Here is a 23480-nt window from a genome sequence, read left to right on the forward strand (position 1 = left end):
GTGGTTCGGACTCCTTCTGACATTTGTTTGGAGGTGGAGGAACACCAAAGTAATTGCTTAAAGGAGCTTCTTCGACATCTTTAAGAGTTCTAAACAAATGTCTGTCCTCCTCCAGAAAATCTTATGTATGCAAACACGCGTTGCAACTTCATATCTTGTGCGCGTTTTTTTTTTTTTTTTGACAGCGAATGCGCAGCTGCGGACCACTTATGTGCAGCCCCGGTTATATAGCTCGTCATATTGCAGCCACAGAAATTCTTTTGTCCATGAAACCATAAAGCTGCACTTTCTTTTTGCCTTATAGTCTGATTTGTCATAACTTTTCCGTTTTGTGGTAAGCTTTTCTTTGGCTGTCACTTCTTCACCCTGACCTGTCTCATTTGGCTCAGCAGAACTAAAATATACATCCTGCTGCTTTTACACACACACACATAACGGTCAGCGATTCTCTGCGCGATCAACCTCTCATATGTTTAAGCTTGCTGCGGGAGATTTCACTTGTCATGTTTGCATAGTAAGCTAACGATTGATAAGACGATGTCAGAGGAATTGGTGCGCAAATTATCATCACTCACCAATCAGTGCTGTCGCTCTCTATACACAGTTCGCGCGATTGCAAAGTGAAAGCAAAAAAACAAGCGCAAATTCAAACGCGATTTCAATATGTCACATATTGACAGTGGCTCATCGATGCCAATGACATAATTACCCAGCTACATTTCCGAAAGAATGCAAAAGCATTGACATATATTTTCCTTCCTACAATAGCCCGACGGGCAGGGCAGAGATAGATTTTGGTAGCCCGACTGGAAAAATCGCTAGCCCCGGGATGTCGGGCTAGCGATTTTGCAAGCCATGTATCTGATTGAGGAATCACTCATCTTTGGAAAAGAGAGTTTATTACAGAGAAATGGCTCTTTCCAAAATAAAAGCTATACTATACGCTTCTTCTGGGCTATATTCTCAGTAGCATATTTTAGCAGGTCAGGGCTGTTCGGGGTTCTGTTTGTACAGTTATGTTTTGTTTATGTTGCCATAGTGACGGGTGACGCCCTCTCGCTGCGACGGTGTGTCCTTCCGGGGTCAGAGGGCGCCCTGTGTGTTGTTGTTGTTGCTATGCGGTTGCCGCGCTGAGCAGTTAGCTAGCGGCAGTGTTCTTCTGCAGATGTCAATAAACGGCTGTGCTGCTTGGCTAGCTCACGGGAAGCAAGACCAAACGACACCTCCGTCTCCTCCTTGTCTGAGCTTGCCACATTGGTGTCAGAAGTGGGATGATGGTGGCACCCCATGTTCTGACCCGAGTGACTTTTCTCCCGCCGGTCGTGACTGGCCGGTGCGCCAAAAGAAGGCACCTGGACATTTGCAGGACTTTGTGTGGGGTAATGGGGTCGTTGGGGACGACTGACGCCTTAGGTGGGGGGCTATGTAGCGGGTCAGGGCTGTTCGGGATTCTGTTTGTACAGTTATGTTTTGTTTATGTTGCCATAGTGACGGGTGACGCCCTCTCGCTGCGACGGTGTGTACTTCCGGGGTCAGAGGGCGCCCTGTGTGTTGTTGTTGTTGCTGTGCGGTTGTCGCGCTGAGCAGTCAGCTAGCGGCAGTGTTCTTCTGCAGATGTCAATAAACGGCTGTGCTCCCTGGCTAGCTCACGGGAAGCAAGACCAAACGACACCTCCGTCTCCACCTTCTCTGAGCTCGCCACAATATTAAACATATCAGGTCCCCATAAGGAGAATCATGTGCTAACGGCTGTCTAAATGACTCGGATAAAGTTTGTAGCATGCTTGTTGTTTTTGTCTGCTTCCACTTGTCTTTGCACTAGGATGATGTTGGCGTAAATGTGCAGTCATATTCGTTGTGTTCCCACTAGTGCTGTCAGCGTTAATCTCGTTGAAATGACGTTAACGCCACAACACGGCAAATCTCCGTTAACGAGCTACCCCTGATCGCCCCGTGCGTGAGGCTAGACGGCCAACACGTTAACGAGCTAACTGCGCTAACACACTAGTTCCCACCCATGTAATTGACCATTGCGTGGCACATCCAACATACTGTTTTACTTTAGTCCATGACTTGCTTACCTTCAGGGTCATACGTCACATGAAAACCAAAATAATTCCAAACGCCAGATCTGAATGAGGGTGGGGGAGGTTCAATTTGCCATTTTGCAAGGAGAGCTTAACTTCTGTCTCGCTAGCTTGCCCTGTGCTCTTCCTTCTGATGATGCTGTCTAGGGCTGCTCGATTATGGCAAAAATGATAATCACGATTATTTTCACTGAAATTGAGATCACGATTATTTGACGATATTTATTTAACCCTTTAAGACCTACCATAGAACCAAGTCCACCAGAGCTTATATTATTTTTTTTACATGCTGTAGTGCCATTTGTGGGAGCATTTCAAGTTGCTATACATCAATACAACTGTTATAGCCCATATTTTAATAATATGTATGCATTAAGTCCATAGTAATTACATAAATTGCAAAAAAGTGCAATAAACTACAAAAAAAATTGAAAATCGCTTTTGTTTTGTTTACATATATTTCTACTTGGAGAAGTTTAAGAGGTTTATCCCTCAAAACTTTAAATACAATAAAGTTGCAAAAAATAGTTTCCCACCACAGGAAATTTATTTTGAGTGTCTTCATAGTTTTATTTTGGAGATACAGCAATTTTTATATACTGCAGGAAAAACAAAAAACAATCCTATGATACAAATTTGCAAAGAAAACAGCATGTGCATCATTTCACTGTGGGAAGTGTTATGAACAGCTGATAGGAACGGCAAAGCGTGTTTCTGGAATATTATGTTTTTGTTCCTGCAAGCGCTTTTTATGCAATTTTTGCAAAGCTATATGTGGAACGAGACCGAGGACAAGCTGATGGCATCAGATGTAAGTACAACTCCTCCGGTTTCATATGCAAAACAAATTATTGCGCTAGCTTACACGGCTCAGGTTCTACAGGGATTTAAAAATAGTTACGCAAAACGGAGCGTGCTGCTCTGACCGGCTTTAAAGGGTTAACAATGACTTTAAAAAAATAATATAAAATAGTGTGCAACACCACTGAAGTTTTTTTTTTTTTTACCTCTCTTTTCAACCAACGGCAGTCACTCTCCAAATAACTTCTGCTTAGCTTTCCGAGCTTCCCTCGGGTCCTCTTAATCAGCGGTCTCCAACCTTTTTTGCGCCACGGACCGGTTTATGCCCGACAATATTTTCACGGACCGGCCTTTAAGGTGTCGCGGATAAATGAGGGAGGGGCTAATAATCGGCTCAGTCATTTTTAATGATCGTTGAAAGCCCAGATCGTAATCGTGATTAAAATTCGATTAATTGAGCAGCCCTAATGCTGTCTGTGTTGGCTCAGTGGATCTGCACTCCACAGTGCAGCCTAGGCGGAGTAGTCAAACGCAGATTCACTGAGCGCTCAACACAGACAGCATCGTCAGAAGGAAAGTTGATAAAATAAATTACAAATTTTGTATTGTTCGATACATATGCGTACCGAACCGAAAGCACTGTATCGAACAGTTCAATATCGATACGAGTATCGTTGCACCCCTAATAGATAGATAGATAGATAGATAGATAGATAGATAGATAGATAGATAGATAGATAGATAGATCTATATCTATCTATATCTATAATGTGAGAGTAGAAAATATTTTCTGCATGCAAGTTTCACTTCGCTTAGCCATTAAAAGCACTCTACACTGGTGCTTTGGCATCAGTGTCAAGAGTTTAATTATGTTAAGTAAGATTTCATTCAGTCCAAAGATGTGCAGTGGGGTGAATGCCCATATGGGTGAATGTGGGTGGGAATCTGAGTGTGAATGGTTGTTTGTCTCTATATGTTAGCCCTGTGACAGACTGGTGACCAGTCCTGGGTGTACCCTGCCTCTCGTCCTATGGTAGCTGGCATAGCCTCCAGCTCCCCCGCAACCCTGCAAAGGATCAGTAGAAGAGAATGAATGGATGGATGGAAGATTTCATTCTATCTAATCTAATAACATAGAGTAATATAAATCAGCACTACATGCTTTTTGCACTGGAGTAGAACATTTTTAAAAAGTTGCTTGATTCTTCGTGATTCATGTAAATCAGTGATTTAAGAGAATACTGCAGTGTGGTACTGAAAGAGGAACCTGAAGTGTATCACATCAAACAGACATTTCTCATATGTTTGTCTGTTGAACAACAGCTTGCCAAATAACCCTCCCTGCCTTGTGTGGTGTGTCTGGGAGTTACATTTGCACGCAAATTGCCTCAGTGTTTTCCCACTACAGCGCCCGAGGACACGAAGCATGCACCCATCCAAGTCTTGATCCGCACCTGATTCTTTGTAACAATAGTGCTCAAGGTGATAGTTTTATGCCACTCGTAGTGATTTACTGGTGAAACTGTCAGAGTGAAAATAATTGGAGGTGACTATCCAAAGATTATTATCTTAATGATTAAATGTTCATCAGAAAGGTCCTAAACACTTATGCAACAGGCGGTAACTATTAAAGAGAGCATGGAATATGCAGTAAACACCAAAGAGAGCATAGGGAAAACTTTGAGGTGTGGTTGCATATCATACCACAAAGCCTCCATCGTTCATCGCAAATAAAGTTTTAGTTCAGCCAACACCCTGTTTCAAGTATGTGATATACTGGAAAGTGTTTGTGTGTGGAAGCTTTAAGAAACCAGGCAACAAATTACAGACTCAAGCACCAATTCTACATATTAGAGCAGATTAAAATCCTGCTATTCAGAATATTTTTCTGAAGTCAAAAGCGGCTTGCTCTTTTGTTTCATAATCTTTCTTCTATGTTAGGTCTATATATCACTTGAAAACTGGTATATATAAGAGGGAGACTTCGAAATTAGTAAAAATGTGTTTCTCAAAGATGCAACACATAGAAATGTGCCAGTGATTTACAAAAAGATATGTTGGTCTGACTGAATTCCTGTATGTTTAGCACAATATTATCTAAAACAATTAAGTAATTGAATTGTGAAAACTATAAATCACATTCCTTCTTTATTAATAAAGTTTAAATGTATAAGGGCACAAATCAGTGTCTGCTTTCTCAACTAACTCCGCAAAGGGGAACCTTAGGCGAAACTCTATTAAGAGATTTTAATGGCACAGTGACAATAAATTCTCACGCGAGCGGAGAGAGAAAAGCAGGAAGCCCTGCATGATAACAGAGTGAGGGATCAATACATGGGACTACGTGCAGGACAAACACAGCCATTTAGTTGAGCTGCTTGTATGAAATGAGGCCGCTGACAGCTTTGATAAATCATGTCTAAACGTCCTGAGTACTTGTGATTCCTCCGGTGGACAGCTAGAGGTGTCTATGCGATGTCTTCTAGATGACACAACCATTCGCCATTTTCATTAACATTGAATCAGCAGGCTAGTGTCTCTACATTACTCCCCCCCCCCCCCCCCCCCCCCCCCCGAAAATTGCCCTGACAGGATCAGCTTCCTGGGAAGACATGACTATATCGCAGTTATGCAAAATAGAGAGAACAATGTGATCTTCGTTACTCTGTCACTGGGATCATCGACTAAGTTTGGTGATACTCTGTAATCTATAGCTTCCCCAGACTCCACTGAGAGACATATGTGGGGTGCAAATGAAGCAGTTGCATGAAATGGATCAGGGCCAGCACGTAAAGCAGCTCAGAGGCCCACTGACGACAAGACACCACTGCAAGGTTGAGGCGCGTTTCATTTCTGTGTTCCAATTAACCACCTTCCTCTCTGACCTCAGTACATGTCAATAACACACACACACGCTTATTTGTCTTCTACTGTCATGTAAGCTGTGCACAGAGAGGCCCGTTGCTCACTGACTGGTGATTTTTCTGTTTCTGTGTCTTAAATATAGCCCTCCTAACCCAGACAGGGCACAGAAACCAGCAGGAGCCACCAGTGTTGCTAAGTGACCACAGATGAACATGCTTATGTTTTACAGGAAACACAGCATGTTTCAGTTCTTTTGATTTCTCAGAATCTTTTTTTCATAAGAGGGGTTTTGTTGTTTTCACTTTTTTTGTCACTGATTTTTTTTAATTACATGTTGTGATGGATTATCTTCTCCTCCTCCTTGAATATGTTTATATTTTTTTATAGGTAAGATTTAAAAAAATGTAAAAGTTCTAGTTTTCCACTTGTTGTCCTTGCAGGGACTATTTAATTTATTAAAGTGAATCACAGTTACAGCCCTGACAGAGGACGAAGACTCTACATCCATGATGTTGTCTTAAGCAGTGCTCTGTGCTCAAAAACAATGCCTGCTAACCTGACGATGATGCTAACAATACTGACGCTAGCATGCTGAGCTGGTATAACATACAGTGTTTCCATGCTAAGATTTTTAATTAGTACTCAATGCAAGCTATAAGATGAGCCTGAGAGGACTGCCATTATGTTGTAGTTATTAAATTAGCTGAACATTTTTAAAACCCTGAGGACCACAAATCTATGTACCAAATGTAAACGCTGGTTTATTAAAAACTAACTGACAAATAAAATCCTACAACACATATTTAATAATAATCAGCTACAAAAGCACATGGATGAATGGATGAACGATTCAAATGATTTGGGTAGGTACCCCTCATGAATCCAAAAGACATCAGATGGTGTCTTGTGGTGTCTGATCATGTAGGGTCTGATGCAGGGACACTGGTAGCAGATATTTTTGGTCCCATGGGTTTTGGTGTGGGATTGCTGGATTGAAAGGTTACGTGTTTGGAGATCTGTCTTGGGGTATTTGTCATGTTCCTTGAGCAGGGGCGTGGGAGCAGTGGGTTTCTTCTGCTTGGTTTAGATGATTCTTACGCTATTTTTGTGAGCACTACGAAGTTTTTGGACATATAGTACCTCTCACTGAGATAAGCACATTTCTCTGAGTTTATTCAACTTCAAATTATGTTAATCGTCTGGCAATGATAATTTTAACACTCCATTTTCTTTTAGTACAGTTGTTTATTTTAAGTTAAATATCTTCCGGTCTGTCTGGGAATACAAAAACAGACAAAAGACAATGATGAAGCCGAAATCCACCTAAAAAATAAATAGAAACAACCTTTATGCCAAATTGGTCTTAAATGTACTTTGGAGAGAGTGAGAGGTCTGAATGATCACACCAAATTAGGGCTGCAGCTAGGGCTGCTCGATTATGGCAAAAATGATAATCACGATTATTTTCACTGAAATTGAGATCTCGATTATTTGACGATATTTATTTAACCCTTTAAGACCTACTATAGAACCAAGTCCGCCAGAGCTTATATTATTTTTTTACATGTTGTAGTGCCATTTATGGGAGCATTTCAAGTTGCTATACAACTGTTATAGCCCATATTTTAATAATATGTATGAATTAAGTCCATAGTAACTACATTAATTGCAAAAAAGTGCAATAAACTACAAAAAAAAATTGAAAATCGTTTTTGTTTGTTTTTTTACATATATTTCTACTTGGAGAAATTTAAGAGGTTTATCCCTCAAAACTTTAAATACAAAAAAGTTGCAAAAAATAGTTTACAACAACAGGAAACTTATTTTGAGTGTCTTCATAGTTTTATTTTGGAGATACACCAATTTTTATATACTGCAGGAAAAACAAAAAAACAATCCTATGATGCAAATTTGCAAAGAAAACAGCAGGTGCATCAAAATAAACTATTTCCAGCAGTGCAATTCGAGTTCTAAGCATCCCAGAAACTATTCAGAAAAGTCAAACATGACCAGTATAGGCCTTTAAGGCCTACAAGTAAAAAAAACTACATTTCCGCGAAAATGACGTCACTTCCGGTTTCGGCCAGGAAATGGCGGACATGTGATAGTTCGCGCTGACGCCTGTTTCACTGTGGGAAGTGTTACGAACAGCTGATCGGATCAGCGAAGCGTGTTTCTGGAATATTATGTTTTTGTTCCTGCAAGCGCTTTTTATGCAATTTTTGCAAAGCTTTATGTGGAAGGAAACCGTGACCGAGGACAAGCTGATGGTATGAGATGTAAGTACAACTCCTCTGGTTTCATATGCAAAACAAATTATTGCACTAGCTTACATGGTCCAGGTTCTACAGGGATTTAAAAATAGTTACACAAAACGGAGCGTGCTGCTCTGACGGCTTTAAAGGGTTAACAATGACTTTAAAAAATAATATAAAATAGTGTGCAACACCACTGAAGTTTTTTTTTTTTACCTCTCTTTTCAACCAACGGCAGTCACTCTCCTCTCCAAATAACTTCTGCTTAGCTTTCCGAGCTTCCCTCGGGTCCTCTTAATCAGCGGTCTCCAACCTTTTTTGCACCACGGACCGGTTTATGCCCGACAATATTTTCACGGACCGGCCTTTAAGGTGTCGCGGATAAACGAGGGAGGGGCTAATAATCGGCTCAGTCATTTTTAATGATCGTTGAAAGCCCAGATCGTAATCGTGATTAAAATTCGATTAATTGAGCAGCCCTAGCTGCAGCTACTGATTATTTTAGTAATCAAGTAATCCATCAATTATTCCATTGATTATTTGTGTAACAGGATAAGAAATACCTTTGTCTTGTTAATAAGCAATAATAAATATTCAAAAGAGAACAAAAACACCGTTCTTTCAAAATCTAAAAATCTAAAATAGACTAAGGCATAAATGTACCTTTACTCTGTCTTCTTGAAAAGCTTTCTGACATAAACAGGAGGCACGTATTTGTGCTGCTGAAAACAGATGACATGATGGTCTAGATGTTAATAATTAATATAAATAATAATTCAGTGTTCCACCTACTAACCCTCAGGTCCGTGGCTCAGAGTTTAATGGCCCATGTACATTTTATTGGCTTGTATAAAAAAGCTTTTATTTCTATATTTTTGAAACATTTATGCAGTTGAATTAATGCAATATTTTATAGTATTTCACTTTCAATCTGAAAAATGTTACAAGAGCCTTGAAGTTAATATGGTCTAGTGCAGCGGTCCCCAACCCCCGGGCCTCGGACCGGTACTGGTCCGTGAGTCGTTTGGTACCGGGCCGCGAGAGTTGAGGCTCAGGTGTGAAATGTATGGTTTTCAGGGTTTTTATCGGTTTTCAGCGCTATTTTGTTATCATTTTTATCGTTAACTCGGTTTTCCTGGGTCTTTTCACGTGTTATGAATAAATGTTTTTTTTTTCGGTACCGGTACTAGTTTTATTTTGTTGTATTTATCCGCGACACCTTAAAGGCCGGGCATAAACCGGTCCGTGGCGCAAAAAAGGTTGGGAACCGCTGGTCTAGTACACCCGATGGCCCCCTTTAGATTCACCCCTGTTTGCTGCTGGTATCACCTCCATGGAAAATAGGACGGCCAGCGTCAGCCTTCAGCAGTCTGTATGATTTAACCAGTCTGCTATGACACTGGTTCATCTGCATATTTTCATACAACTTCTGGAGACTTACTGCAGATTTTATTCGCACGCTGCTCCTAAATACTTTTTTTATTGCAGGTCTGTTTTTAGTCGCAAATGTGGGTGAAACACTCACGTTTACATTGTTCTTTACATCGCGTGCATCAAACGAAACATCGAATCAAAGAATTTGTATTGAGAACTTTTTATAATCAAATTATTTGAAATACTCAATGAGTCATTGCAGCCCTTCACCAAATTCGTATGTATTTATTATTATTAGTTTATTAGCTAAGATTATTCATGGCATTATCTAATACACACATGTGCTTGGATGGGGAAATCCAAACCAGTTATTTACTTTGCACAGTTACACATCATCACATGGTGTCTACGCACACACGTCTGTTATCTGGTAACCACAGTGCATGTGGCATCTAACATTTCAACACTTGTCTTTTTATCTTCTCTTATTTTATTTTATTATCTTGAATGCGTTGACATTTTTTTATTAAAAAAAAATTTTCATTTCAATTTTAGTACTTTTTTTTTGGTCACAGTATATTTACACTATATTGAAATATCACTACAGCAACATTTTAACATTAATTTACATTAACTGGTAAAGAAATTCACACATAACACACGTAACATTTCATCCACTATTTAATTAACTGATGCTGAAATATGTTTAGGCATTAACACGCTGCAGTTCTGTACTTGCAGACGTTTAATAAAGCATTTTTTTATTACACCGAGACTAGTCCAGAGATGTAGTACTTCTTTGGAAAAGGACTGGGAAAACAAATAACATTTAGGATTAGAGGTTAGGTACTGGAAAATATAATTAGCGAGTTTGATGGATGTTCTGCCTAAAACCAGACATCTGAGTCTTAGTTTAAATTCCTACAAAAGCAGTGAGCATCGTCATAAGCAAGCATGGTTAAAGCTTCTATAAGCTTTGTTTACGTCAGGGCAGTTTCACGGCTCATATAGCTGCTGCATGTCTTTACTCGGTGGACCAGCTTTTTCAAGATGAACTTGTTGCACCACAACAGGGCACCATGTAGCTTGTGCATAGCTCATGTTCCTGGGTTTTGTTTTTCTTGGATACTTAAAGTAATTTCCACTGATCAAAGCATCTATTTGAATAGAAGGCTTGGTGCAACTCCACTTGTCCTCCCTTCACATTAATGGACTGAAAGATAATTGGGAGCAAGTGTTGTAACATGTCTGACCTGTGCCCAAGCCTTGCTGCACTGGCTTTTCCAAGGTGTAAACTTGACTTGTTTGCACTAAGCACATGTATTATCTAATTGCTTAACTCTCAAAGCCAGTCAAGGGCCCCTTTTCCTTGCCCTGAGGCATACTACAGGAGAACAACCAATATAATGGGCGTTCACAGGTAATTATCAGCAGATTCCAACTCTTTGACCCAAGTTCACCCTGAAAAAATGAATAACTGCTGTAAAAGCGAGGTGTTTATGAAGGCAGTGATTTTATGAACTGCATGGACTTGCAAAGGTGTTGCCACTGTGAAAACACCCCAACTTAATAGTTTGTTTATGCTTACAATAGTTGGCAGTTAAATGTCTGGCGGAAAGACCGAAGAGTTTCCATGAGTAACAGTTTCATAATTACTGACATGAACCTGAAAGTGAAATTTTTACAGTGAAGTCGATTATTTTTTTCTTAATTGTTCTTATGCAATTCATTGGCCGCATTAATGTTTTTCTTCTCAGAACTCAAAAGAGGAAAGAATACAAGGATTCATCTGCCTGCGTATCATATTTGTGCAGTATGCAGGAGAGGGAGCGACAAAGCATTGTGACAGAAAATCAGTTTCCCCTGCAGTCTCCATAATCCACACTGCAAACTGACCCCACCCCACATCCTACAAAGAACACTACTCTACTGTTAAGTTGTTATGTTCCCACTGATTTATTCTTGCCCTATTATAGTGCTCTCATAATAGCTCTGGGCTCCTGTCTATTGACTTAACAGACACAAAGATGTTTCGTTGCACAAGAACTGTAAAGACTTAACTGGTAAAAACATCTCATTAAATCCATGTCCTAACAGTTTTATAACTTTGGGAAGGGGGGGGGTTCTGCTGTGCAAATGATGTGGATTTGTTAGAATCACTGCAAGTGCATAAGACCACAATCAACAGCTTACAAGTCTGGGCCATGTTTGGGTGGAGTACACAGGGAGTGACATCCCATCAAAGAAATAAAGAAGATCAAGATATTCACTTCTGGCACAAATCCTCACTGGCCAGGGTGTGTACAGTGAAATTATGTGACACATAATAGAACTATGAGACAAACATCGTATTGTACGTCTGTGTACATACACCTGTTTCACGATCACTGTCATATTTCAATTAAATCAGTTGCAACAATCTGAATCTAACGGCCTACAGTTCATGACACTGTTTCATAATGCACTGATGCAGTTTATAATGGATGTAAATGATACACCACTTTCATTAAAGGAACTTTAAAAGCATACAACACTGACAGCATGTAGCACCTATGTTACAGTTTAACATCTCAATGTGTGCTCTAGCCGCTCTACCTCCTGAATTACAGCTGCCCTGGTATTTTATTAGAAACACACTTCAATGTTAAAAGTAATTTGCTGATTTTCTTCATTTTTCTATCCCTGTAAACTGGCTACCTTTTTACTTGGGTTGCTGCACTGATGTGTCAAATATAATCACAACTTCTGAATGACATAAACCAGCATGACTTATTCAAGAAAAAAAAATGAAAAGATCAATCACTAATAAACTATGGTTTTCATGTATTATATAAAGTGTTTCCATGAAGAAACACAAAGACATAAGAAATAAAAGAACATTCACTTGAACACTTGGCCTCTGACCTTGAGGTCGAGATCAATGAGATTCAAATTCTTCTAAGATTTTTTTTGTAGATATACCTATGGTATCAATTTAAAGCTCCTACGTCGCTTTCTTCTTGAGCTATCGCATTCACAAACGTAGGTGTCCATGCCGCTCGCCCGCACAGCGGGGTGATGACTATACTCCATCAGCCTTTCATGGCTGATGGAGTATAGTCAAAGTACAAAAAAATCAAAGGCTAGGTGTATGACCTAGTTTAAAATAGCAATAGCATAATGTACTTGTGTACCAAAATAACCTGAGAAAGGAATACCCACTGCTACTTCAATGGAAAGTCCAACAAAGGAAACAAAGAACAAAAACCAGGAATTGAAAATAAGTAAAGAGAGACACAAAGAGTCTGTTAGCTGTGGGGAGCCAAAGCAAGAATAATGTATTCAGTGTCTCTCTACAAGTGGTCAGTCACCAGAAGCAAATTACAGCTATGGTTTGATAAAACACTGCTTAATACGTTGATTAGAACTGTTTTGGATTATTTAAAAGTTAAATATGGTGAGGTTGACAGCAAAATTTAGATTTCTACATCTCATTCGAAATAAAGTGGACTTACATCGCAATAATAAAGTAAGTAAGGAAATAAAATTTATTTATATTGTGCATTAAAAACCAAAGAGCTTTACAATAAAAACGGTTTAAAAAAAAGTTCATTAAGGGTTCTCTGAGTGAGTGTGTGTTTTCAAGTTTCATAAATTCAATTTTTATATTTTAAATTTTAAAATGATTTGAAAAGTAAGTAAATAATTCCTGAGACTGTAACTTTAACTCCATGTAGCTATTGTTTTCATTCACTTTCTTCACATTTTTACAAATTTCAAATGTTTGCCAAGTAGATTTCAGTTATTTTGTTGTAATCTGAATATGCAGTCCTGACTATGGTTAATTCGTTACTAACCAACCCTGCTCAAAATCTACAGAAATGAAATTGTTAGGCACTGCCTCAACCCACAAAGGGTTCCTCAATCTTTGCAAAGTTAGGGTGACAGACAGAGTACCTTATCTCCTCCAATTATAAAGGGGAAATTATATCAATGAAACATTTACATAACAAGGAGAGCATGAGATTTCAGTGCCAAATATAAGAGCCAGCTGACTTTCATATGAGAGCTGATGCTAAATTAAAGTCAGGGGTAACTTGCTTATTAAGTATTGCACTGTACTACTGAAATATCTACTGCCAGAGCTACAGCTTCAGCCTCATTCCTCCTACTCATGTGAGGGAAGTTGGGGAGACATGAAAATACCTGTTAATAGCAGCTTTAATTTAAAAAAATAAAAAAATAAAAAATAAATGCTGCAGTGTCAAAACACATCTCTGATTTATATTTTTAATAACCCTTGATGGTCTTAGCAACAGAGAAATCAACAACAAATGAATGCTTGAATAAAAAGTTACAATATTATCAGCTGAAACGGATGTATTTAGAGATTCAATTTTCTGCGTGTTTTTTTAACAGGTCATGACTAAAAATTGGTGTTAAAATCATTAGTTTAAACAAACATTTACTTTCTTTTGCTGATAATGAAAACGTTGCCACAGAATGTCAAAGCACTTTGGCTACGTTCGCACTGCATGCGAAAGCGTATCAAATCTGACTTTTTTGACCCTATGCGACCCATATCTGATCATGGTATGACAGTGTGAACATCAGTGTGATCCGTCTTTTACGTCACTGACACAAGACAGACGAGTCTCACACTACATTAAGATTTCCACCGAGTTCAAAGGGAGGGCACATGTGGCCTTCTGTGCTGGAAGTTCAAGCGCTGAAACATATTTAACGCCGCTGTCATGCTCTGTATGTTATATATAGTGCCCAAAGTGCCCATATATGTTTTTGGAGTGCCTGGTAAACCAGCACTTCCTCTCGAATAACAAGCTTTAGAAATACAGACATTATTAAGTCAGCACGCTGTGCCAGCATATTAGGAGCTTTAGCTGCAAAAGCATTGCAAACTGAGCAGATCTGAACCGAAAGCCAAAGGCACATTATTAGGTCTATATAAAGATTAGGTCTGTTGATTAATAACTTAATCTGTCTCCTGCTTTCCCTGCAACTGTCGCAAGGCTTTCCAACCTACAAAAAAACCCTTCTGCACAGTCAGTTCAGTCTATATTTGCCATAGCTGCTTACCACCGACAGGTGCATTCCTGCACTTTTAAATATGGCAATGCGCCACTGCTCTCAGCTGTATCGATACCCATGAATAATCAACCACAGCTGCATAGCACAGCAGCAGCTCCAGACACTGAGAGAAGAAAGGCTTGTGAAGGGAGATGGGGAAACACTATAAACTAGGTTTCCTTTTTTGCAACGCCGTTGCTATAGCATTTTCACAGTAAGTGACAGTTTCAGTCAATTATTGTGAACAAATCTCATGAATAGACGAAAAACACTGACTTAAACTACATAGCAATATTATGTATCTACATAAATCTGTCAAATGTAACAAGTTACCAGTAGCAAATTACTTATTTGCAGTCCAAAATCCAAAATTATTCATGATTTTATCAAATAGGCCAGTGCTTCCATTAAAAAACATTACTCACACAGTAGAAAGTAAGGCATCCTCAGGGTGTTCAGACTGATAAACTTTTGGTACTCCTGTGTAGTGGCTACTTGACCTTTCTGGCTCATAATCTTTTACAGCCAAACAATCTCATACCTAAAATACCTCGTCACAAGCTGCATTCATCTGGGGATCTGTTGCCTTCACAGACTCTCTGTGGTGTTGAGAAGAAGGTCCCTCTTCTCTTCCTTCCCAACTTATCTGTGATTTTGGGAATCATTGATCATTAATGTACTTTTGGATAAAAGTTGAGGTGTACAGCAAAGACAAATAAGCAGTATCAGCAGCTCTTTTCCTTTACATATTTCCACTGAGTATAATCCAGGTTTGTAAAGCTTTTAGACCCAACAGAATGGATACGACCTACGATTCTAAAGTCAGCAATTTGCCTTGAAAGATAAAAAAAAACATGTTGTGAACTAAGAAGGAGCATAGACAAACAGTACAGACTCTACTCTGGAGCTCAGTAGCCTGAGAGAACTGATCTCTCTTTCTCTTGCTCTGTATCTCAGCAGCAGGGTGCCTTCCACTTTCAGAGGCCCCAGTTCAGTGCAGCGGCTGATTGCCAGGATGTGGCGCAGGGCTGGCTGGATGTTGAAGCCTTGGTGCTAGGTGACGGCTTAGAGAAAATCCCTCTCCTGAATAGACGGCCTGGATTATAAGCAGGGCAGGTCAGCACCACAGACACACACAAAGGCTCAGGAGCTCATCAGCACAGCGCTTTGCTCTTCATCAGGAAATATGATATTTGAAACGCAATGCAGGCGCTGACTTTGGAATTGCAGTTTACCTCTCCCTGTAATTTGTTAAAGTAGTTTACTGATTTTCAAAGGAGAGGCTCAGCTTCGATGTTCACCTCTTTGACGCACAGGAACCGAGATCAAAGGCTCGGGAAAAGTGTCTTTACTGAATTCTCATCACATTGATCCACGCACGGCTAAATTCAGCAACGTGAATTATTCATGCCGGAAGAACATACCCTGGAGGCCCAGTGACTGTTCTGCCTCCCCCTGTCTCCACACTGTGATCCAGCAGGACAGTTGTTTGGCCTCAGATCACTGATGAAATAAACAACCAATTAGGAGTGGCCACCACAACGACTGGGAACCGCCGATCTCATATCTCAACTGGAGCTCAGCCTCTCACTGACATGTCCTTTAACGCTGCAGTGGGAACTACACTGGAAAAGTTGGTTATAATAATGCAAATTATACAGCTCTCAGAATTTGTATTCATCAGCTCTACTTAACATAAATGCATGCCGTCTACAGTATCATTTATGTACTTCTCTTTTATCTTATATTTTTATGCACCTATTTGAAAATGTATCAGCACGTTATTTCCAAGAATAACTGCCGTCTTTCACTCCCTGCCTGTCCTCCTGTGCGGCAATCTGCATAATGGCTAAAGCCATCTGGGGTATCTCTGTGCACAAAATATAAAATGCAAAACTTTAAGCAAATTGCCACCGCCTATGAAGACAAGACAACTGTCACAGTGAACTGGAAACACTATCTGTTCTTAGCGTGTGTTGCCGGTTGTCAGATATGCTCATCGGCTTCAGCAACGCTTCTCATGGCCTTTCAAACATTATCACATAATGACGGCAATTACTGGGAGAGTCACACTGACACCCCCAAGTGATAAAAGCATAATGAAGAAGGAGGAATAAAAACAGTGTGAACTGGGTGTGCTGGCAATGACCTTACCCATCTTCCTTTGCACGGCTGTGACAGAAATGTAACCCCACAGTCCCGACATTGTGGCATTACGTGGATACTCATTTAAGTTGGTTGTCTGATTTGTAGCGCTTCTTCTTTGACAATAGGTGCAGTATGCTAGTGTGCGGGAGACAGACAGTGGGACTGTGTGTTTGAGCAGGGAGACTTTTTCACATGACAGCAATGAATTAAAAGAAAGAATCTGATAGGTTAGGTAAGACTTTGGATAAAATCCACACGAAGTTAAGAGCTTTTCCAGATGCACAAATACAGATTAGCTTTGAAAGAACATGCTGTTCTCTATACAAATAGGATTTTGAACAATGGAGAGAAACTGATTTGGATACAGGATTGAGGCCAGTTGAGATTTTTGGAACAATGAATTTTGAACATTTTATTTGTGATAGTGCATCGCACAACAACTCGATTTCTTCTTCTCTGTCTCAGTCTGCACCTGCAGCAGATCTTTCTTAAATGTAAATCATTCCTTAATGAACTCACACTTTTGGTTGCTGAACTGCACTAACTATACACTCATCGACCACCTTCGGTACACCCAGCTAGAAGTGAGTTGAAACTCTTTTGTCTTCAGAGCTGACTTAATTCTTCATGACATAGATTCAAACGGTTGCTAGAAACATCCCTCAGAGATTCTGGTCCATATTGACATGTTAGTATCACACAGTCGCTGCAGATTTGTCAGCTGCACATCCCAAACGTGCTCTACTGGACTGATGTCTGATGATTTGAGCACATTGAACTTTTTGTCATGTTAAGGATGCCAGTTTGAGATGATCTGAGCTTTGTGACATGACGCATTATTCTGCTGGAAGCATCCATCAGCAGATGATACAATGATAAAAAAAAACGATACTCACTTGGTGCTAAGGGTACCATAGAATATCAACCACACTGTATGACCACCACAAGCCTAAACCACTGATGGAAGGCAGGATGGATCCTTGTTTTTAGGTTGTTTACATCAAATTCTGACCCTACCTCTGAAATTGTAACTCATCAGACCAGGCAATGTTTTTCCAGTCTTCTATTGTCAAATTTTGGTGAGTCCATGCGAAACGTAGCCTCTACTGCTGCTAAACAGGTTGTTGTGCATTCAGAAATGTACCTCTGCATACTTTGTTTATAATGAGTGGTTACTTCAGTTACTGTTGCTCTCCTATCAGCCAGAAGTGATCTGGTCATTCTCCTCTGACATTAACAAGAGCTTTCACCTAGAGCCGCTCACTGCTTTAAAGTAGTAGATGAGCAGTTTCTGAAATACTCAGACCAGCTCGTTTGGCACCAAAACCACATCACATTCAAACTCACTTAAACCTTTCTTCCCCATTCTGATGCTTTGATGATGGTTTGAAGTTCAGCAGGCCATCTTGACCATGTCTACAAGCCCAAATTCATTGCGCTGTTACCCTGTGAATGGCTGATTAGCTATTTGCATTTAGAAGACAAACAGATGTACCTAACAAAGTGGTTATCTCTACCTCTTTTGTTGTATTTCATATATTTTCTTTGAGAAAAACATTCTTTTTCTGTGTCTTAGATGCTTTAATGGTCTCCATTAGCACTGCTCACATACATAACAGATGATGAAAAAGGATTTTTTAAAACATTATATAGTATAGTCTATAAAACAATAGAGTTACAACATCTGCAAGCAGGTTTATGGTTGTTTATATTGTAGCTGTTAACCTGTGAATATTTTTGCAAATTTATAATTACTTAAGTTCAAATTTAAGGTGAAATTTAAGTTCAAAGATTAGACAGATTGTTAAAATTTGTTACTTAAGTTTCATTTTGATGTTTCTTGGAATTCTGACCAGGGTTTTTTTCTATTTCTGTTAATCTGGTGTTTAGCATTAATCTCCCTTCTATGTATTCAAGCAGCCTCTGCAACATAACCTCTCATGAAATTAGTTCAGAGTGCATTGTTTTACCTCTTGGTCAGAAAGAGCTTCACTGTAAAATGTCAGAAGTAAACATCTGAACAGCTCATGGTAACCATGTTGGAATGCAAGCGGCCAAATCAGAAACAAGACAACTGCCGATCCATCTTTTTGTGCGTGTCCACACTGCTAAAACTTTAATAAATCACCCTGAATGTGGGAGAGCACTGTGGTGGCCTCCATGGGGAATGAAGACGCCTTACAAAGCAGTCTGTACCACACAGAGAGGGACGAAGGGGTGGAGGGCCTGCAGAAGGGTGGAGCGAAGGAATGGCTGAACACAAAGAACACAGAACAGAAAAGGCATGGCAGGATGGGGCTCAGGGATTGAATGCTGAAACGTGACAGTAGTAAAGAGGATTTAGACTGGGAGACAGAAAGAAAAGCAGGGCAGTGAACTCAGCGATGATGCAATTATCAAGCTCAGAGCAAGGAGGGAAAGAGAGAGGCAGGCAAATCGATAACAATGATTATTGGCCCATAAAAACATGCTTGGAATGCACTTTGTTTGTCACTTATCCAGGTGTAAAAGAAATTCCACAACTCTTGTGATTTAATATACATTTTAAAAGCAAACATGTAAAGTCATTTTTGCCAAAAAAAGATCCAGATCTTGGATTTCAGCTGCAGGAATTTTAAATCTGGCCACTCTCCCAGTCACTGCACTTTATCGTCCACAGCAGAAATGCACAAAAAAGGATATGCTGGTGTTACAGGAATGACTGGACAGGATATCCAGTTTCCCAGAGGAGTGGGAGAACACACACATTCTGTGTCACTGAGTCAGTGTGCTCACACGGAAGTAAGCGTTCGTCATAGACGACCTCACCGACCAGACAGAGGCCTGTAAAAATGCCTCTCTGCTTGAATCATGACGCCAAACAGAAGCAGGCGGTTGCTTGGCAATCCCCACACCCCTCCAGTAGCCGGCCAAGACGGCCAGCAGTCACACACTCACAGTCAGCTGGGGATCCTACAGTGAGTCCACAGGCGGACACAATTAGTATGACTAAAAAGAGAACAATTGCTGAAAACTGAGCCGTGCAAAGGAATTTCCGCAGAAATGGGAAAAAAACGGGATCAGTTAAATTCATGGAAAAACGTGTTTGGTTAACTAAAGTGCCAAACAGCCACTCGGCTCTGAATACTTCATGGGATGTACTAGCTCAAGTGACACTCTGTCACTGTGATAGCTGTCATCACGCTCCTCTATACCTGTCAGATGAGCATCTGGATATATTGTCTAACCACGTCCACACGGGAGAAGAAAAGCCACAATAATAAGTTAGAAGTGACAACATGAGCCAAAATTACCAATCATGTCTCTTAATAAACTTTTTTCCCCCTTGACAGACAGATCAGTCCTCGTGTTCGGCTAACTTCAATCCAAAGTAAATGTAGAAGTTTATAAAGAGACAAATGTGTGGTTTGTCTTGTGGAAACTTTAAAGACTACTTGAAAACTGGCTGAGTTCCTGCCTAACTTCCCAAATACTGAGAAACAGTTTTGCTCAAAAGTGAACTATTTAACATGTGAGAAGTGTATTCAATAGCAATTATATTCCCAGATTTACTGTAAAGGAAAACATGTTTCCCCTTTATAAACCGCTATCAACTTGACTCATTGAATGAGTCAGACCTTTTGTGTAACTGATTACAATCTAGAGTATAATATGGAATAATTGCAGGTATTGTGTGTCTGTCCGTTACGATATGACATGTCTTTTAAACTTTTCAGTATCTTTGTGTCTGTGCATCTATGTAAATGCAAAGGAAAGAGCTTAAGGGAACAGCTTCCCTATTAGCAGCTTTTTATCAAGAAATACATTTTGGTGGTGGGGGCTTCACCATTCACTCAAGGCCTTAAATTTCTTGCTGCTCCCCTGCAAACTACAACTGGACATATCCTAGCGTGAGATTATTTGAGCATATAAAATACCCGCACACAACTTTCACATTAATAGTGTTTACTTTACTCACTTTTTCCTGTACTCGTCCCTCTCCCGCTTGACTTTGGCCAGCACGTTATACAGAGCCCTCAGTTCTGGGGTAATTGTGTCAATTTGGACACCAACTCCGTCCGGATGCGTCCATGTCACCCCGGGCCCTTGCAGGGTCTCAAAGCGCTCCCCTTGCCTCCTGACGTGGGTGAAACTCCAGATGGTGCCCGGCAGTCTCGACTCGGGACCGTCCGTCTGCACGGCGACTTCACGGGTGTAAAGGTGGCGGTACTGCGGTCTCTGCAGAGCTTGCTGCAGCTGGCTTTCCAGCAGTTTGTTTCTCCTCTCTAACTCGTGCACTTTGGCGAGGAAGCAGCGGAAACGCAGGTTGAGGGTTTTCAGCACGTGGATGTTGGAGCCCAGGTCGTTTCGCAGGGCGCTGGTCACCGCGCCCGACCCGGTGGGAGCGCTGCAGACCGGACCGGACGGAGTATCGGAGAAAAACAGCGAGCTCATGTTGGTAAATAACAAAACTCCGTTCATCCACCTATGGCTCTGTCTGGTTTAAATAAAACAGCAACACTTGTGGTTTCTTTATCGCTGCATATTGCTTGAAAATCCCTCACTCCCTCGGGGTGAGTTTCTCTTTACAATGCAGATGCAGACAGTGATTCAGTGATTGAGCAACTGGAGAAGGGTTGACCATCACTATCCCCGCTGCTGCTACTGGACGTTTAAACCCGAGATATTAACAAAGACCCCCTTCAGCGTGGCGTGGGTTCACACAACGAACCAGAAAAGTCCCTTAAGAGACACAGCGAGCATCATCTTCTGAAGGACCGAGAGGTTTGACGCAGACCGCAAGAATCTCCAGCAGCAGCAGCAGCACTTCCCGTCACCCTCATGTCTCCGTCTGCCTTTGCTTTGTCAGGAGCTGCTGATGCTGTGCGAGTACATATAGCCAGCCGACAGAGGAGGAAAATGGTCCACCTTCTTTCTTTATCATGCCCAGTTTACCGCGGCTCTATCCGGTCTCCATGTGGCGCGGTGTGGCAGGATGCAGCGCCGCAAAGCCCGGCCTCTCCGCGGATCATGTTGCAAAGTGCTAAACTAGGCACTATCACCTCTAGGAGCCCCTCCCACCTCCCTACCCCTGTCTCTCTCACACACACACACACTGACGAAAGGGATCGACGGGCTGAGGAAGGCTTAAGTCTAATTAATAGGATAAAGTGAACTATAACCTAATTTCTTTTCTTATGCGCTTTTAAGTCAGGCCTGGCGTTTTTGTGCGTTTATTAGAATAATGAATTGTTTCTTTTATTTAAACAAGTATCAATATGAAACCTTTACCACAATAATAAACGTGTATATTTTTTATAGGGACGCACAATGTGGCAGTTTCTGTCTGCACTGTATTACTGTATTACTCTGTATGTGATATGTTTGAGTTTTAGCGAAGTCACAGTCTGATTTGTTGTTGTTTTTTCAAATTCCATAGGCCTGCAGTATATTTCCAAAATATTGTATTTGAATAATAATAATTGTATAATATTGTATAAAAACACACACACAGGACCTGCATTTACAGCATCGGTGCAAAGAAGAGAAATAAGAGAGGGCTATTATGTCCTTATGAAGGAATCATTCGAACATTGTATGTTTTTTTACGTTTATTTGCTTTCGTTTTGATTTCCTTTCTTCTTGTCTTGTCCTAACATGTCTTATGCCTTTTTGATGTTACCTCTTTATTATTATGTCATACAGTATACACCTATAGTCTGTAGGATTATCAGGATCATTATGTGAAAGGGTGATATCACAGTGGATAAATCTATGATTACATCATTTCCGAAGCTGACAAAATGCCCCTCGTGCCCAAACAACTCATAAAGGCCCAAACTTGAACAAGTGGAAATCTTTTGCAAAAAAAACCCAAAGACAGACACGGTTATAAGAGCAAGTGGCTCAAGCAAGTATGCACCTTTGACCATTTTATACATTTGTCACATTCGGCTACTACACTTATGAAGTTGTTTTGCTCATGCGCCACCTAGCGGATTATTCCGTCCATTGTCCTTATTATCTTAGAATTAACTTTGCATCTTCATCCAAGTCCAAAGACATTTTAGTTCAGAAATAAGTGATGCAAACAGACCAGGTTCCTCATTAATTTTCCTTCTATTGGCTTATTATTTTTGCTACAAAGTAAGCCATTTTAAATAACTTATCTTAAATAAGTTGTGCTGCCAAATTTCATGTATTTCTAGAGGAGACGAATGTCTTGCTTATAAACTGCTATGAACACTGGTGTTAGATCTTTAGTAATTTATTTAATTCATGTATTCCATTATATACATTATTTATTCCAAAAGTTATTCAATAGCACATAACAAAATCAATGATAGATGAAGTTGCTGCAATAGGTCTAGGCTGCTGGGGATTCAGATGATGCACTGAATTTTCTTCTTCAGTCACGTTTTTCATTTACTATGCGTTTATACAGCTCTCTGTATTTAGTTATTATTAATTTCTGGCTCTCTTTCACTGCATGTTTCTGATCTGTCTTCATCTACTAACCCCTAACCGGTATAGTGGCAGATGGTTGCCTCTCCTTGGTTGGTTCTCCTGCAGGTTTCTTCCTGTTCAAAGGGACCTTTTCCTCCCTGGGTTCACATATGATTGAGGGTGGCTCGATCCCTGGCTCCTCCAGTGCGTGTATAACATGTTATCAAGCACCATCACTGTGCCTAGTTTGATGCGAAATGTATTATTTAATCCATAGGCTGTTACAAGGTGTCAAACTCTGGCCCGCGGGCCAAATTACTATCAGAGCTGGCCTACTGGTATTATACAGCAAATATATATACTGTTTAGTATTAAGCTTTGCTTGTTCCATATTCAGTTTTTTAGCAAAATGTGTTTGAGTCCATAAGAAAAGATTCATTCTTATATCTGGAGGAAT

At 40.3% G+C, this 23480-nt stretch overlaps 1 protein-coding gene across 2 annotated transcripts in view; it reads right to left on the reverse strand.

Moving 5' to 3' along the window:
• Positions 1-23377, reverse strand: part of iffo2b (intermediate filament family orphan 2b) — a 36685-nt gene extending 13308 nt beyond the window's left edge. Inside the window, exon 1 of one of the 2 annotated variants that reach the window (XM_080891074.1) lies at positions 20556-23377. In XM_080891074.1, coding sequence (XP_080747200.1) covers positions 20556-21058 — 503 coding nt within the window. In that variant the 5' untranslated portion in view covers positions 21059-23377. The remainder of the gene's footprint in view (positions 1-20555) is intronic. The other variant, XM_080891075.1, reaches the window with a different exon arrangement.
• Between the last annotated feature and the right edge of the window lie 103 nt (positions 23378-23480).

Source organism: Rhamphochromis sp. 'chilingali', assembly GCF_963969265.1.
Source record: "Rhamphochromis sp. 'chilingali' genome assembly, chromosome: 9".
NCBI classification, from domain to species: Eukaryota; Metazoa; Chordata; class Actinopteri; order Cichliformes; family Cichlidae; genus Rhamphochromis; species Rhamphochromis sp. 'chilingali'.